We start from the raw sequence: 13,742 nt of genomic DNA on the forward strand, positions 1-13,742 counted from the left end.
CCCCGCCCCGCGGAGCTGCCCTCCCGCGCGGGTGGGCGGGGCGGGTGCCATGACGGCGCGGCGCATGCGCCTCGGCTGACCCGGAAGCGCCTGGAGCAGCAGCAGCGGCGGCGGCGGGAGCGCGGAGCGGAGCAGCGGGACCGTGCCCATGTCGGGCTTCGACACGAACCCGTTCGCCGACCCGGTGGACATCAACCCCTTCCAGGTGTGTGCGGCGCCGCCGGGATGGGGCTCCCCCCGCTGCGCCACCAACCACCGCCGGGACGTGGCGCTGAGTGAGGCGCCGCTGGCCAATGGCGGCGCCGCTTCTCCCCGCTGCAGCCAATCAGAGAGCGGGGGCGGTACTTGGGGGGGTGCGATGGGACCGGGACCCCCTCCCCGGGCACGGCGGGATCGGTCCCCGCGCTGGGAGCCGGGCCCGTGGGGCCAAACGCGTCCTTCGGCCGGGGGGGCAAAGCGTGGGGTTCCCGTTGGGAATCCTCCGGCTGCTTCCCCGCCGTGGGATGGACGTCCTGGGTCCCGGGCTGAGGCAGGGGATTGCGTGGGAATGGGATAAAGGGGCGGTTTCCCGATCTCTGCTGAGCCAAGCTGGAAGCGGCGGAGGGTTTTGGGGGATCCAAGTGGAATCAGAAGGGAAACCAAAGCCCTTTCTCTCCTTCACTTTAAAATACCTGTGGGATTTGGGTTTGGATGGCTGTGTTCCCGGGATATTCCTTCCGGGGGGGGAGCTTTTTTCATAAGGATTTATTGCTTCGGTGCTGAGGAAGTCATTATTCTGCATGTCCCGGTGTCTGAGCGGGCAGGGCCCTGCTCGTGCTTTACTCACTGTTTAAACAGAGAAAGATTGGATATAATTTGCAACAGGAACCTGTTCGCAACAGGTAACTCTTGGTTTCTAATGAGGACAAGTGAAAATCGCGCCGTGGATGGCCCTGTGCTTGTCTGATGGCTCTTTGTGGCTGGACTTTGTGGCAGGTTTTACATCCTGCTTTCGGGAATGGGAGGTTGTGTTCATCTGTGTCCCTTCCTGAAAGAAAAAGTTCCCTGGTCACACAATCCCAGCCTGGTTTGGGTTGAAGGGACCTTAAAGGTCCTCCAGCTCCAACCCCTGCCACGGGCAGGGACACCTTCCACTAGAGCAGGTTGCTCCAAGCCCCTGTGTCCAACCTGGCCTTGAACACTGCCAGGGATGGGGCAGCCACAGCTTCTCTGGTAAAAGTCTGTGCCAGCGCCTCAGCACCCTCACAGGGAAGAGCTTCTGCCTGAGAGCTCATCTCAATCTCCCCTCTGGCAGGTTAAAGCCATTCCTCTTGTCCTGGCCCTCCAGGCCCTTGTCCAAAGCCCCTCTCCAGGTTTCCTGGAGCCCCTTTAGGCACTGGAGCTGCTCTAAGGTGTCCCCTTCAGGAGCCTTCTCTTCTCCAGGCTGCCCCAGCCCAGCTCTCTCAGCCTGGCTCCAGAGCAGAGCTGCTCCAGCCCTCGCAGCAGCTCCGGGGCCTCCTCTGGCCTCGCTCCAGCAGCTCCACGTCCCTCTTGTGCTGTTGCCCCAGAGCTGGATCAGGACTGCAGGGGGGGGTCTCCCCAGAGCACAGCAGAGGGGCAGGATCCCCTCCCTGACCTGCTGCTCACGCTCTGGGGGTGCAGCCCAGCACACGGGGGGGTTCTGGGCTCAAGCACACACTGATGGGTCATGGGGAGCTTCTCACCCAACACCCCCAAGTCCTTCTCCTCGGGGCTGCTCCATCCAGTCTCCCCCAGCCTCTGTTTGTGCTGGGGATTGCCCTGACCCAGGGGCAGGACCTTGCACTTGGCCTTGTCGAACTCCGTGAGGTTCTCATGGTCGCACCTCTCCAGCCTGTCCGGGTCCCTCCGGATCCCATCCCTTCCTTCCAGCCCATTGACTGGCAGGCACTGCCACCCCCTTCCCCATGCTCCAGAGCTTGCTGAAGGACTGGAAGTGTCTTCATGCTCCCATCCTTGTCACGCTGAGGAGCATCCCTCAGGCAGAGCACCAGAGTTGTCTTTCCTCCTTGTAGAGCCCAGAGTAGTGCTTCATACACTATAAATCCCAACATAACTTGGGAACTTTGCCTTTTAAGGAGGCTTTGTTTGTGATGGTCAATAAACTTGGTGTGGAATAAGCTGGTTTGGTCCTGTGAGAAATATCTCTGGTTCTTTCTGTTACTCACTCTAACAAGAGATGATAACTGCCTTCGTTCATTCAGTGTAAGTGCTGCTGTGAGTGGCAGCGACCTCCAAAACTTTGCTGCAAGCTTCAGACAGGGCTGGAAACGTCCATCCTCTTTAGAGACCTCAATCCTAAATCCCCTGAGGTGTCTCTCAGTGCTTCATCCAGGCAGTGGCAGCGCTCTGAGGCCCCGTGCTGGTGGCTGACTGCAGGACTGGTGGTATGTGGGGCAGTTACTGTGGTGTTTAGACAACATGGTAAGTTCTAGGTGATTCTCATTTGAGTTCTCTTGCCTTGATCTCGTCTGGAGAGGCATCTTTCTTCTGCTCAAGTTTAACTGGAGGTGCTAACAACTAAACCCTCCCCAAGGAAAGGTACGTGGGACCTACAGCACTCTCCTCTGCTCCAATACTTCCTCCGAGGAGTGACAGCCCCACGTAACGTGGCTTCAAGTAGCTCAGTGGTCAAATTAAGTCCCTCTTTCCATGTTGTGCAGCATAAAGGATCAGGTCAGCTGCCTTTTGCCCTGCAGCTGGCAGAAAATAACTGCAAAACGTGAAGTTTGGGGCAACTTCTTGTTCATGTCCCCTGCGTTACTCAACCTGCACGCCGCGCAGTCCTGGCGTGCGGAAGCTGCTGCCTTTATACCACCCTGTTTCCCAGCTGCTGGTTTCCTTCCTGCCCTCTCCAGAGCAGAGACGTGGCCAAACACGCTTCAGCTTCGTTGCAGATTCCCTGCTCTTGGTATGTCCATTATAGACACACTTGCACAATAGGAAGTGAAGCTGAGCTGCCTGGGCTGTGCTGCCCAAGTGAGTGATTTTTAAGCTATGCACCAAGAAGAGAGGTCTTCTCCCTTTGCCATCAAGCTGCTGTGCAGCTGGAAGCAGCGGGACAGTGGTGCTGCTCTCCCTGCCCTTTCCAGCAGCAGAGCTGTGCTGGTGAGCCTCCGGTTACCTTTGGAACGTTCTTTTTGAGTGGAGCTGAGCAGAGGGAAGGAAAACGCATGTTTTGCATCACTATTCCAAGTGTTCCTCCTTATTTTCAAGCACTTTCCTCCCAGCCTCACCACCCAAGCTCTTCGAATGGTTCTGTTTTCCCCTTCCCGTACCTTTAAGGGAGTTTCTTTTCCTTGTGCAGTTGTCTTCTGCTGGACTTTAGTCAGGCTGAGACCTCATCCAGGCTGGATTAAAGGGTGTCTGTGCCACCGTGCAGTAGCTGTTGTGGATTAACCGACTTGTAAGCTTGTGCTGTCAGCCCGTGTGTCTGCAGAGCCAAGTGAAAGCCTCCAGAGGAGTGAGCAGTGAACTAAAACCTGTGCCTTGAATGCAGCATGGTGCTTCTCCTCCTCCTTTCTCCCAGCCCTGCCTGGCTGGGGACTTGGACCTCGTGGACCAGCATCCAAAACCTCCTGGTCTGGCATCCCTCAGCACAGGGTGATTCATAAACTAGTGCGACCTGTTGCAGAGGGAGTGCCTGCTATCGAGGAGAGGGGGAAGTTACTCATTAACTGCTCTGCAGGCATCTGGAGGCTGTGCTAGAACCTCAGGGGATGGCCCTGGCAGGGTTCACACAAGCCCAAAGACTTCTCTGCAGCACAGGGACGTGGTCAGCCCCCCCTTTTCCCTTGTCACAGCCTCAGTTGCTGCTCATTCCATTAACTACAAGATTAAAATCGCTGATCTTGAGACACAGGGTGCTGAGGGAGGGAGAAAAAGCCACTTTTTCATGGTTTTCTCCATAGCCAGCTATGGGGTGGCCAGGTTGTCCTTGCAGGAGGATTCCCCAGTTCAAACAGTACCTTGTTTCCCTAGTAAGTGGGGACAGAAACACCCCAGAGGTCAAACTCTGGCTATCAAAGAGGGATCTCTGTGTGGAAAGGAGTGTGTACAGAAGAGAAGGTGAAATCAGCTCAGTGCAGGTGAGGGAAGAAAGGTGTTCTCCCAGCAAAGGAGCAGAGAACCTATTTTAAACCATCAGATGATTTGGTGGAGATGAGCAGGAGCTGCTGTGAACACAGCTGTTAGGTAGCAGCATTAAACCCCCCAAAGTAATGGGTTTCACACCTCCAGTTCCATTTCCCTGGGTGTTTTACCATTTTGGAGCAGTCCTTGGCACCTCAGCTTGCTGCTCCGAGTGCCCTGGGTGGCAGCCAGGCCCACTGTTCCTGGATGCTCATTTTGGAAGGCTCTGCTCTGCTTGGTGGCTCCTCACTCGCTTTGTGGTGCCAGGGAAGTTTAGGACGTGCCCAGCAATGTTCTGACCATGGATGAATGAATCCATTTCCTGCTTCTAGACCCTGGAAATGAGGAATAACTCGCTGTGGGTAGGTGGTGGTCATCTGCAGCAAGGGCTTCTGTGCCACCAGCGTGTTGGAGTCCTTCAGAAGTACCCCTTGGCTGGACAGGAGGTTGTTTCTGCCCTCAGATCCTTGCTGATAGTCACCTCCTGGGTTAGTTCACCTCCTTGCCAGCCCCATCTGGTTCCCAGCTAACAAGTGGATGGTGGGCTGGCAGCATGGATAACGTCTAAGTTAATGATGAGCTTTGCTCAGTGCTGATTTCTCTTTGCTTTCTCCCCTCTCAGGACCCCTCGGTGACCCAGCTCACAAACACTAGCCAAAGCGGCTTGGATGAATTCAACCCCTTTTCTGAGAGCTCCCAGCTGGTACGTGCCTCGTGTCTCTGCACTTGGGTGTCTTGGTGGTGGTTATAGTGGTACATAAAGTCCCTTGGTAGGCAGAGGTTCTAAACAGTGAGGCATTCCCAGCAGATTTCCCCATGGACAGTGCAGCTCGGTGCGTGCATGGCGAGCTGTAAGCAGCTGCTCCTGCACTGGAGCACTAACAGGCTCCCAGCTGGAGCTCTCCACTCGCACAGAACAGCTTCTCACACTGCTGCTGGCTCACAGTGAAGCTACATGAAGTGTGAAGGGGAAGATGCTTTGTGGCAGGAGGCATCAATATTTATCAGGTCTCCGGGCTGGGAGCTGAGCTGCTGCAGTGGTATCACTGATGGGTTGCTGCAAGAGCTTCATGCTTATCTCCTGGCTGCTGCTGTGTGTGAGGTGGGAGAAGGAGGATAGGAATGCAGGATGAAGTGATATTGGAGGCTGAAACAACTGATCACAGTCCCTTTTTGCTGCTTCTTTGTCTAATAGCTGTAACCCTCAGGTGCTGCTCACCCAGTGCATTAAGGAACTAACAAGCTTTGGAAAAAGCAGAGTTGCTCTGTGGTTTAGTAGTGCTACAACTCACGGTATCCGTTGCTAAAGGAAGCAATCTGTAATGAGTTTGCCTTGTTGTCTGTGATTTATCCTCAGACCAATGCAGCGCGGACAACACCGGCCACGCAGCCCTCGGGCCACTCGCAGCCTGCGGTTCTGCAGACGTCCGTGGAGCCCACTCCCCAGGTACAGCACCATGGGCTGGGCACGGGAAGGAGCAGGCCTGGGCCTCTGGGGCACGGGGGGATAGGAGGGGAACAGGAGTCCCTGGGGTTGGGGGTGGGAAGCTGCAGGTCATCTCTTCATCATTCTCTTCATCAGGGACTGTAGCGATAGGACAAGGGGTGATGGGTTTAAACTGAAACGAGAGACTGAGATGAGCTCTGAGGCAGAAGCTCTTCCCTGTGAGGGTGCTGAGGCGCTGGCACAGGGTGCCCAGAGAAGCTGTGGCTGCCCCATCCCTGGCAGTGTTCAAGGCCAGGTTGGACACAGGGGCTTGGAGCAACCTGCTCTAGTGGAAGGTGTCCCTGCCCGGGGCAGGGGTTGGAACTGGGTGAGCTTTAGATCCTTTCCAACACAAACCAGGCTGGGATTCTATGATTTCTTAAACTCACATTTGTGCCCATCTTTGAAGTGGATCTCTATAGGGAATACACACAGTTCTTTTTATGCCTTTTCCCCTGTGCCTCTGATGTCAGAGCTCGCTTTGCCCTGTAGCCTGTTTGCTCTGGCTTCCCTCTGCTGGCACAGGAATGTGTCCTGCTGATGCTTTTAGTTCTGGTTCCTTAGTTTTGGTCAGACACGCTCAATTCCAGGCATGTAAATGCAGTCCAGCTCCACATTGCAGCCACTGCTTAGGCTGACTGGCAAGTACCTGACTGCCAGGACCATCTCATCCAAGGAGCAGAGAAGGCTGCTAGGAGGAGGGATCAGTGCTCAATAAGAAACGGGGAGAAGAGATGCTGAAAGGTGCTGTAGACAACTCCTGCCCTTCCTTTGGACCTCCTCTCCTACCTGGGAAGAGATTGTCCTGGTAAACTCCAGACTCCTGCTCGCTGCTGTGTTGTAAGGAGCTTAGAGCAATGAGGTGAGCTGGGAGGGAGGAGAAGCTGCACGAAGAGCATAGCTTTGCTGAAAGGGAAGGGCATAGAGGATGGGCAACAGACTGGAAAGCCTCCTGAGGGCTCTTCCAGCCCTGTTTTCCCATGGGATAAGAGAGGAACATCTGGATGGAGTTCTGCATTGAGCTTGATTTCATCCTGCAGCTAAGGCAGAAAGACTCAGGATGTTTCAGAGCAGCAGCGGGTGTTCAGCTTTCAGCTTCCCCTCAACCCTTGTTATTGGATTGCCTTTGTTCCGTTTCAGTTTGGAATGGCATCTGCTGTGTTTGCTGGTGGTATTCCCGCTGCCTTGGCTAGGGAAGGACTTACCTTTCTCTCCCCCTGCTTTAGGCTGTGGCTGCGGCAGCACAGGCTGGGCTCCTCCAGCAGCAGGCAGAGTTAGAGAGGAAGGCAGCTGAGCTGGAGAAGAAGGAAAGGGAATTGCAGAGCCACGCAGCCAGCATTGATCGTGAGTACAGCTCCCTGCAACACCCCATCCAGCGGCATGCCAGGGAAGCCTGGGACACTTGGCTTGCCAGGATCTGATGTGAAGGCTCAGCCTGTCCGTGTGTCTTGAGTCCTTCACAGCTGGGACAATCCTCTTGGCATTGTACCCATCATCCATAATGTACAAGATGGGAACTGAGCTCAGAGATGAGGTGCTGGAGACCAGCTCGGGTGGGTCTCTGCCCTCCAGCATGGTCTCAGCACCCGTGTTTGGGCATGTTAAGCTCTTCCAACACCAGTTTTATATCATGGCTGAGGTGTTGTGTGATGCTGCCACGTGAAAGCTTTTCACTGAGAGCAAGAAAGCTTTTTTCCATACTCTTGAGGCTCTCTTAACCACAGCAAAACTCTATTTCCCCCTAATCTTGGTTTTAAATGGCTAAAGAGCAAGTGAAGAGCTGCTTCTTTCTCCTTCCCACAGCGAGGCAGAACAACTGGCCACCTCTTCCCAAGAAGTGTCCCATCAAGCCGTGCTTTTACCAGGATTTTTCTGCAGACATCCCAGCTGACTACCAGCGGATATGCAAGATGCTCTATTACTTGTGGATGTGTAAGTAATAGCTTGAGCTGCAAGAAAACTTCTTCCTAAGAAGGTTCTGTGTCAAATGCTGAGCTTTGCCCCACAGTAGAGCCCGCAGGTGTTGTCTGCAAGGGTGACATGATGTGTCCCTTGTTTAGGAAGGACAGTGCAGGTCAGAGCTTGGGTCCAAAACAGTCTCAACCTTATTTGTCACTTCTGGTGCCCTGAAAAAGATTTAAGATGTGGTTGTAAGCAACAGGATCAGATGAGGCTCAGCTTAAGCTCTGCTTTCCTTTCAGAGGAGGCAAGGGACTCTTCGTCAGGGGCTGTAGTGATAGGACAAGGGGTGGTGGGTTTAAACTGAAATAGGGGAGGTTCAGGTTAGATGTAAGGCAGAAGCTCTTCCCTGTGAGGGTGCTGAGGCGCTGGCACAGGGTGCCCAGAGAAGCTGTGGCTGCCCCATCCCTGGCAGTGTTCAAGGCCAGGTTGGACACAGGGGCTTGGAGTAACCTGCTCCAGTGGAAGGTGTCCCTGCCCGTGGCAGGGGGTTGGAACTGGAGGAGCTTTAAGGTCTCTTCTAACCCAAACCATTCCATGATTCTATAAATGAGAGGTCCCGAAGCCTCCTCATGTTTTGCAGAGCTCCATGTGTTCCGTGAGGGATTTGGGATGCTTCAGAGTTTTCCAGGACCTTACTGATGGTTGTTTTCTCTCTCTTTCCCATCCTGAACAGTGCATTCGATAACCCTGCTCCTCAACCTGCTCGCTTGCCTGGCGTGGTTCACAGTGCAGACGGAGAGAGGAGTAGACTTTGGTCTCTCCATCCTGTGGTTTATTTTATTCACCCCTTGTGCCTTTCTCTGTTGGTACCGACCGATTTACAAGGCTTTCAGGCAAGTTCTGTTTTCTTCTGGAACAAGCAGATAGCTTTTAGTGGGAGGAACTTTGGGTTTATCTGCTCCCATCACGTATTGCCTGCAGGATTCTTCCAGCTCTTCGCATCGTTAAATAGATCAAACCCACTTGTTCCTAAACACACCAGAAGTATCTATAAAGCAGTTCACTGAAGTTGTTTACCCCGCTCATGGCAAAGGGGGGCTGTGCAGGACTCGTGTCCCTGGGTTTCACTCCTGCTCCATCTCTCCTGCAGGTCTGACAGCTCCTTCAGCTTCTTCGTCTTCTTTTTCATCTTCTTCTGCCAAATAGCAATCTACGTCATCCAGGCTGTCGGCATTCCAGGCTGGGGAGACAGGTAAGCTTGGCTTTGCACTCACTGCGTGACAGCCCTGCCTGGCTGCTTTTTCTCACCAAGGCTGTGACTGGCAGAGCTGTGGGGTCCGTTTCTGACAGCTGCCTCTTCCTTCTCCCATGTTTTCCACTCTCGCCCTGGCAGATCCCAGCTGGGCTCTTCCCATCCTAGTCCCAGCAAAGGCACGGAGCTTGTCTGGCGCTGCTGCCTTCCCCCTCGCTTAATACATCTAATACTTATCCCTTCTTGATGCTGAGCCTCTGGTGCTGACCACATCTGCCTTGTGTTAAAGTGGGGCCTTTCCCAAGAGAGGCTGTAGCATTGGGTGGAGGATCCCTCATCCAGGGTCTGGGAACAGCTTCACTCCATACTCCTGCCACCAGCCTGGTCACCAAATCATAGAATCAACCAGGTTGGAAAAGACCTTTAAGCTCATCAAGTCCAACCTTTAGCCCAGCACTACCAAGGCCACCACTTAACCATGGCACTCAATGGTGACACTAAATCACTGCTGCTGTCCCCAAACTCTTCCTGGCTTTCTCTTGAGCATGTTGATGGTGGGTTGTGCTTCAAGCAACACACAGAAGGGGTTTTGCCCTCACCCTTTCTTGATGGCACTGTGCAGAAGGCTGAGGCTGGGCTCCCGCAGTGCCTCTGCAGTTAGAGCACAGCCTTTCTTTTCGCCTTGCTGCTCAGATTCCAGCCTCACTGAGCACCGCAAAGGTCAGCAGCCCGTGGCCCTTCTCCTGAGGGGGAGCCTTCAGGAGGTGAGCGCAGTGGCTCTCTGTCTATTTTTGCCCGCTGCCTGCAGAACAGCGCGTGGGCAAAGCTGTCCTCGTGCTCCCTCCCCTGCTCCCGGTGCTGCCGTGGTGGTGGGGACTGCGAGGGGGCTCTTCCCTTTCCGTGTGACTTGGAGAGCGTGCCTCGAGCCTGCTGCTGCCTCTCCCTCAGCCAGGCAGCACATTTATTTTTGGCTGTAGCTCGTGGTGCGCCTCTCCTTGCAACGAGGATGGAGTTGTGCAGCACATCTCATGGGACGCTTTGGCTCACTTGATTCCCCCTCTTCTGGTGGCACATGGCTTGCTTGGCGTAGCAGTTGGAAAGATTCCTTTTTCCAACAGCCAGGAGGGTATTTTCTTCCAAAGCCAAGCACTGATAACTCCAAGCATCCCCCTTGCCCCTTCCACAAGTGCCAGTTTCCTCCTATCTGTAGTTCTAACTTCATCCCTTCCTTCCTCATCCTCTCCCTCCCCCTCCTAACACTTATATCCCTGGCCATGCAGAGCTGTCATGGGGATATGTAGGTCTGGGCTCCAGATCTTCTAATTTAGATGTCCCAGCCTATCTTCACACGTCTTGGCTGAATTTTGACAAGGTGCTCGTGGAAGTGATTTGATTTACAACAGCACCAAGGGTATTGATTTTGCAGTTTAAGGGGGTGCAGCAGGGGCCGGGGCTGTAACGCAGGTGGGGTGAGAATGATTCTCTTGTGTGGAGGTGGATTGCTTCCAAAAAGTGGTAATGGAAACTGTCCCCAAGATCCTAGAATCCCAGCCTGGTTTGGGTTGAAGGGACTTAAAGCTTACCCAGTTCCAACCCCTGCCACGGGCAGGGACACCTTCCACTAGAGCAGGTTGCTCCAAGCCCCTGTGTCCAACCTGGCCTTGAACACTGCCAGGGATGGGGCAGCCACAGCTTCTCTGGGCACCCTGTGCCAGCGCCTCAGCACCCTCACAGGGAAGAACTTCTGCCTCAGAGCTCATCTCAGTCTCCCCTCTGGCAGGTTAAAGCCATTCCCCTTGTCCTGTCCCTACAGGCCCTTGTCCAAAGCCCCTCTCCAGGTTTCCTGTAGCCCCTTTAGGCACTGGAGCTGCTCTAAGGTGTCCCCTTCAGGAGCCTTCTCTTCTCCAGGCTGCCCCAGCCCAGCTCTCTCAGCCTGGCTCCAGAGCAGAGCTGCTCCAGCCCTCGCAGCAGCTCCGGGGCCTCCTCTGGCCTCGCTCCAGCAGCTCCGTGTCCCTCTATAACATGATGCCCGCATGAGCTCTGGGTCCGTTTCCACAGCCATTACGTTTGGTTTTGCACTTCCCTTTAGCCTTCCCCCAAGGGCCCTGTGCAGCCGTGGGTGCTGTGAGCGGTGCTCGCTGTGCTCACCCTGCTCTCCTGTCCCGCAGCGGGTGGATCGCGGCGCTGTCGGAGCTGCACGGGAACCTGGCCGTGGCCATCATCATGATGGTGGTGGCAGGATTCTTCACTCTCTGTGCGGTTCTCTCCCTCTTCCTCCTCAAGCAGGTGAGTGGCTCAGGGGCAGGGTGAGGTCTTGCCTGAACTGCAGGTCCACAGCTCAGGCTGCTCCCGGGGTACCCTGGGTTTGACACCTCCTCTCATCTGTCTGGGGGGCACCTTGCTTTTGAACCGTTATCATAGAATCCCAGCCTGGTTTGGGTTGAAGGGACCTTAAAGCTCATCCAGTTCCAACCCCCTGCCACGGGCAGGGACACCTTCCACTAGAGCAGGTTGCTCCAAGCCCCTGTGTCCAACCTGGCCTTGAACACTGCCAGGGATGGGGCAGCCACAGCTTCTCTGGGAAAAGTCTGTGCCAGCGCCTCAGCACCCTCACAGGGAAGAGCTTCTGCCTCATGTCTCATCTCAATCTCCCCTCTGGCAGGTTAAAGCCATTCCCCTTGTCCTGTCCCTACAGGCCCTTGTCCAAAGCCCCTCTCCAGGTTTCCTGGAGCCCCTTTAGGCCCTGGAGCTGCTCTAAGGTCTCCCCTTCAGGAGCCTTCTCTTCTCCAGGCTGTAGTTGTAATCAGGGTGGTCAGGTCAAGAGCTTTTTATCAATATATTTTTGCTTGTGATTCCTGCTTTGATGCCAAATTGCTTGAACACTTACAGGTGGGAAAGTAGCCTTTGGGAAGGGACAGAGCACAGATGCTTCACTGAGCCACACCATTCACCATGCAAGGTCCCAAATGTCATCGTCATCACATATGGACCTCAGATTTCTTGTGCCCCCCTGTAGCTGAGTCCATCCAGCGTTGGCTGAGCAGTGGCTCTTGCTTTGTTCAGCTATCCAGGGATTTAGTCGCTGCTGCCACAGTGCTGTTGGGCGTTCCAAAGCCTGGTGGCACCCACACAAGTGCCTTCCCGGGGGTTCCCAAACACAAGCCCTCCTTGTGATCAACCACATGAGGGTTGTGTTTCTCCAGTTAACAGCAGCAGTGTGGCTCTGGGGGAGGTGAGGACAGGCTGAACTGGTCCTGTTTCCATGCTTCCTCCTCCTTTTCTCCCTGTCTTGAGGGAAACAGCTGATGCACCCTCAGGTCCTGTCCTGCAAGCGTCTGCAAGTGCAGGATTCAGTGTCCTTGCCATCAGAATGCAGGAGGTTTTGCTCTGACACCCACTACTTTGCTGAAAACTCCCCATTTTACAACAAAACAAGGATCTCCTGCAATGTGCAACCTCTCATTCTGGGTGGGATGGGAGCAGTGGCTGCAGCCCGTCCTTTCCAGCTGCCTGACAGCACGATGTGCGCCACAAACCCATGATTTCATGCTGATCTGTGGGTGGTGTTTTCCCCCTCTCCTGTTTCCAGGTGCATTCCCTGTACCGACGCACGGGAGCCAGCTTCCAAAGGGCGCAGGAAGAGTTCTCCCAAGGCATCCTCACCAACAGGAGCTTCCAGACGGCCGCTGCTGGGGCAGCCTCCTCAGCAGCACACAGTGCGTTCCGAGGAAACTAGCCCTTCCCTTGGCTCCCTCTGCCCTCCTCACCCCAACCTCCACTTCTGTTTGGGTTTGGTTTCTAAACATGCACTTTTCGGGGGTACCACGTTGTGATGCCGACTCCAGGGGGGAAGAGGCCTGAGTTTTAGCTACAACCACCCTGACGTTTGAGGATGATCAGTTTTCCCTGTCTTGTTTTAGGGTGCGGGGAGATAGGGGAGGCATACTCTGAAGCAAATAGATTTCCTTGTCCAGGCCCTACCATGTTTGTCTCTTCCTCCCCTGGCCCTGTGTGTAGCAGGAAGGTGAGGGGAAGCAGGGGTTTTGTGTTATTCTTTCTTCTCTTGGTCTTTGCTATGACGGATTTGGTTATCTGCTGTTTAGGGGGGTGGTGTTGTAACTTGCATGTAGTTTATGTCGTTAATTCGAAGAGCAGAAACTGTCCTTTTGGATTATTACACTTAAATGATGCTGCATTTTGGCCTCTTCGCCGCTCGGCTTCCTGAGAGTCAGGGAAACATGGCACAAAGGAAAACCTGGGAGCAGGAAGGGGTTAGAGGGGAGGGGAAACAGCTTTCTCCTTCCCACCCTGTGGCAGATCCCCTCTGCACTTCCACCAGGATCCTGCAGGCGATCTTGCGCCCCGGGGAACGCAGAGGGGGAGAAGGGAGCAGCAGGGCTGGGTGTCACCGTGGCCTTAAACCAGGGGAGGGAGGGGAAAAGGGACGTCTTGGCTCTCCAGCTCTGCTGTTCGGGAGCTCAGGCACTGCCCGGCTCCCACTAACCCCGAGAGCCTGCCAGGCGGGAGCATGCCTGGAATTTTCTCCCGGGACAACCCCTCCCTGCTTCCTCCTCCCAAGTGTTATGTTCCAGCTGGGAGCGAACGGGTTTGACGTCTTTTAGTAGTATTTTGGGGTTATTTTTCAGCTGGGAAAGAATTGGTTTGATGTGCCCTTCGCTTCCAAAGCCGGGTCCCCAGTGGGACATCCCTTTGGGTGGGGATACGGTGCCGGCTGTGTCCCTCCAGCCCTGGACAGAGGGTTTTAATCCAGGCTTGACTTCGTGCTCTGTCCATCCCTTCCTGTTTTGGGGTGAAAGTTGCATTTTATACCCCCCCCTCCTCACCCGGACACCGGTATTTCCCTCCCCCCCGCCTCCTTCTCCTGTATTATTATTGTTGGGTTTTGTTCCTCATCTTTTCATGTAAAAAATAAAGATTAATAATAAAACGGAC

At 54.6% G+C, this 13,742-nt stretch overlaps 1 protein-coding gene across 2 annotated transcripts; it reads left to right on the forward strand.

Annotated features, from left to right (window-relative positions):
- Nucleotides 1–17: 17 nt before the first annotated feature.
- On the forward strand, nt 18–13,741 carry SCAMP2 (secretory carrier membrane protein 2). 2 transcript variants are annotated; one of them, XM_030498401.1, is made up of 9 exons: nt 18–205; nt 4,772–4,852; nt 5,507–5,596; nt 6,862–6,979; nt 7,439–7,567; nt 8,271–8,430; nt 8,688–8,789; nt 10,958–11,075; nt 12,379–13,741. In XM_030498401.1, the coding sequence occupies exons 1-9, from the start codon at nt 149–151 to the stop codon at nt 12,523–12,525; spliced, it is 1,002 nt and encodes a 333-aa protein (XP_030354261.1). In that variant the 5' UTR covers nt 18–148; the 3' UTR covers nt 12,526–13,741. The 2 variants fall into 2 exon arrangements, with proteins under 2 accessions (XP_030354261.1, XP_030354262.1); XM_030498402.2 differs by lacking the exons at nt 10,958–11,075; nt 12,379–13,741 and adding an exon at nt 8,931–9,145 and having other exon boundaries at nt 24–205.
- The last annotated feature ends 1 nt before the right edge of the window (nt 13,742 follows it).

This window comes from Strigops habroptila, chromosome 9 (genome assembly GCF_004027225.2).
Source record: "Strigops habroptila isolate Jane chromosome 9, bStrHab1.2.pri, whole genome shotgun sequence".
NCBI classification, from domain to species: Eukaryota; Metazoa; Chordata; class Aves; order Psittaciformes; family Psittacidae; genus Strigops; species Strigops habroptila.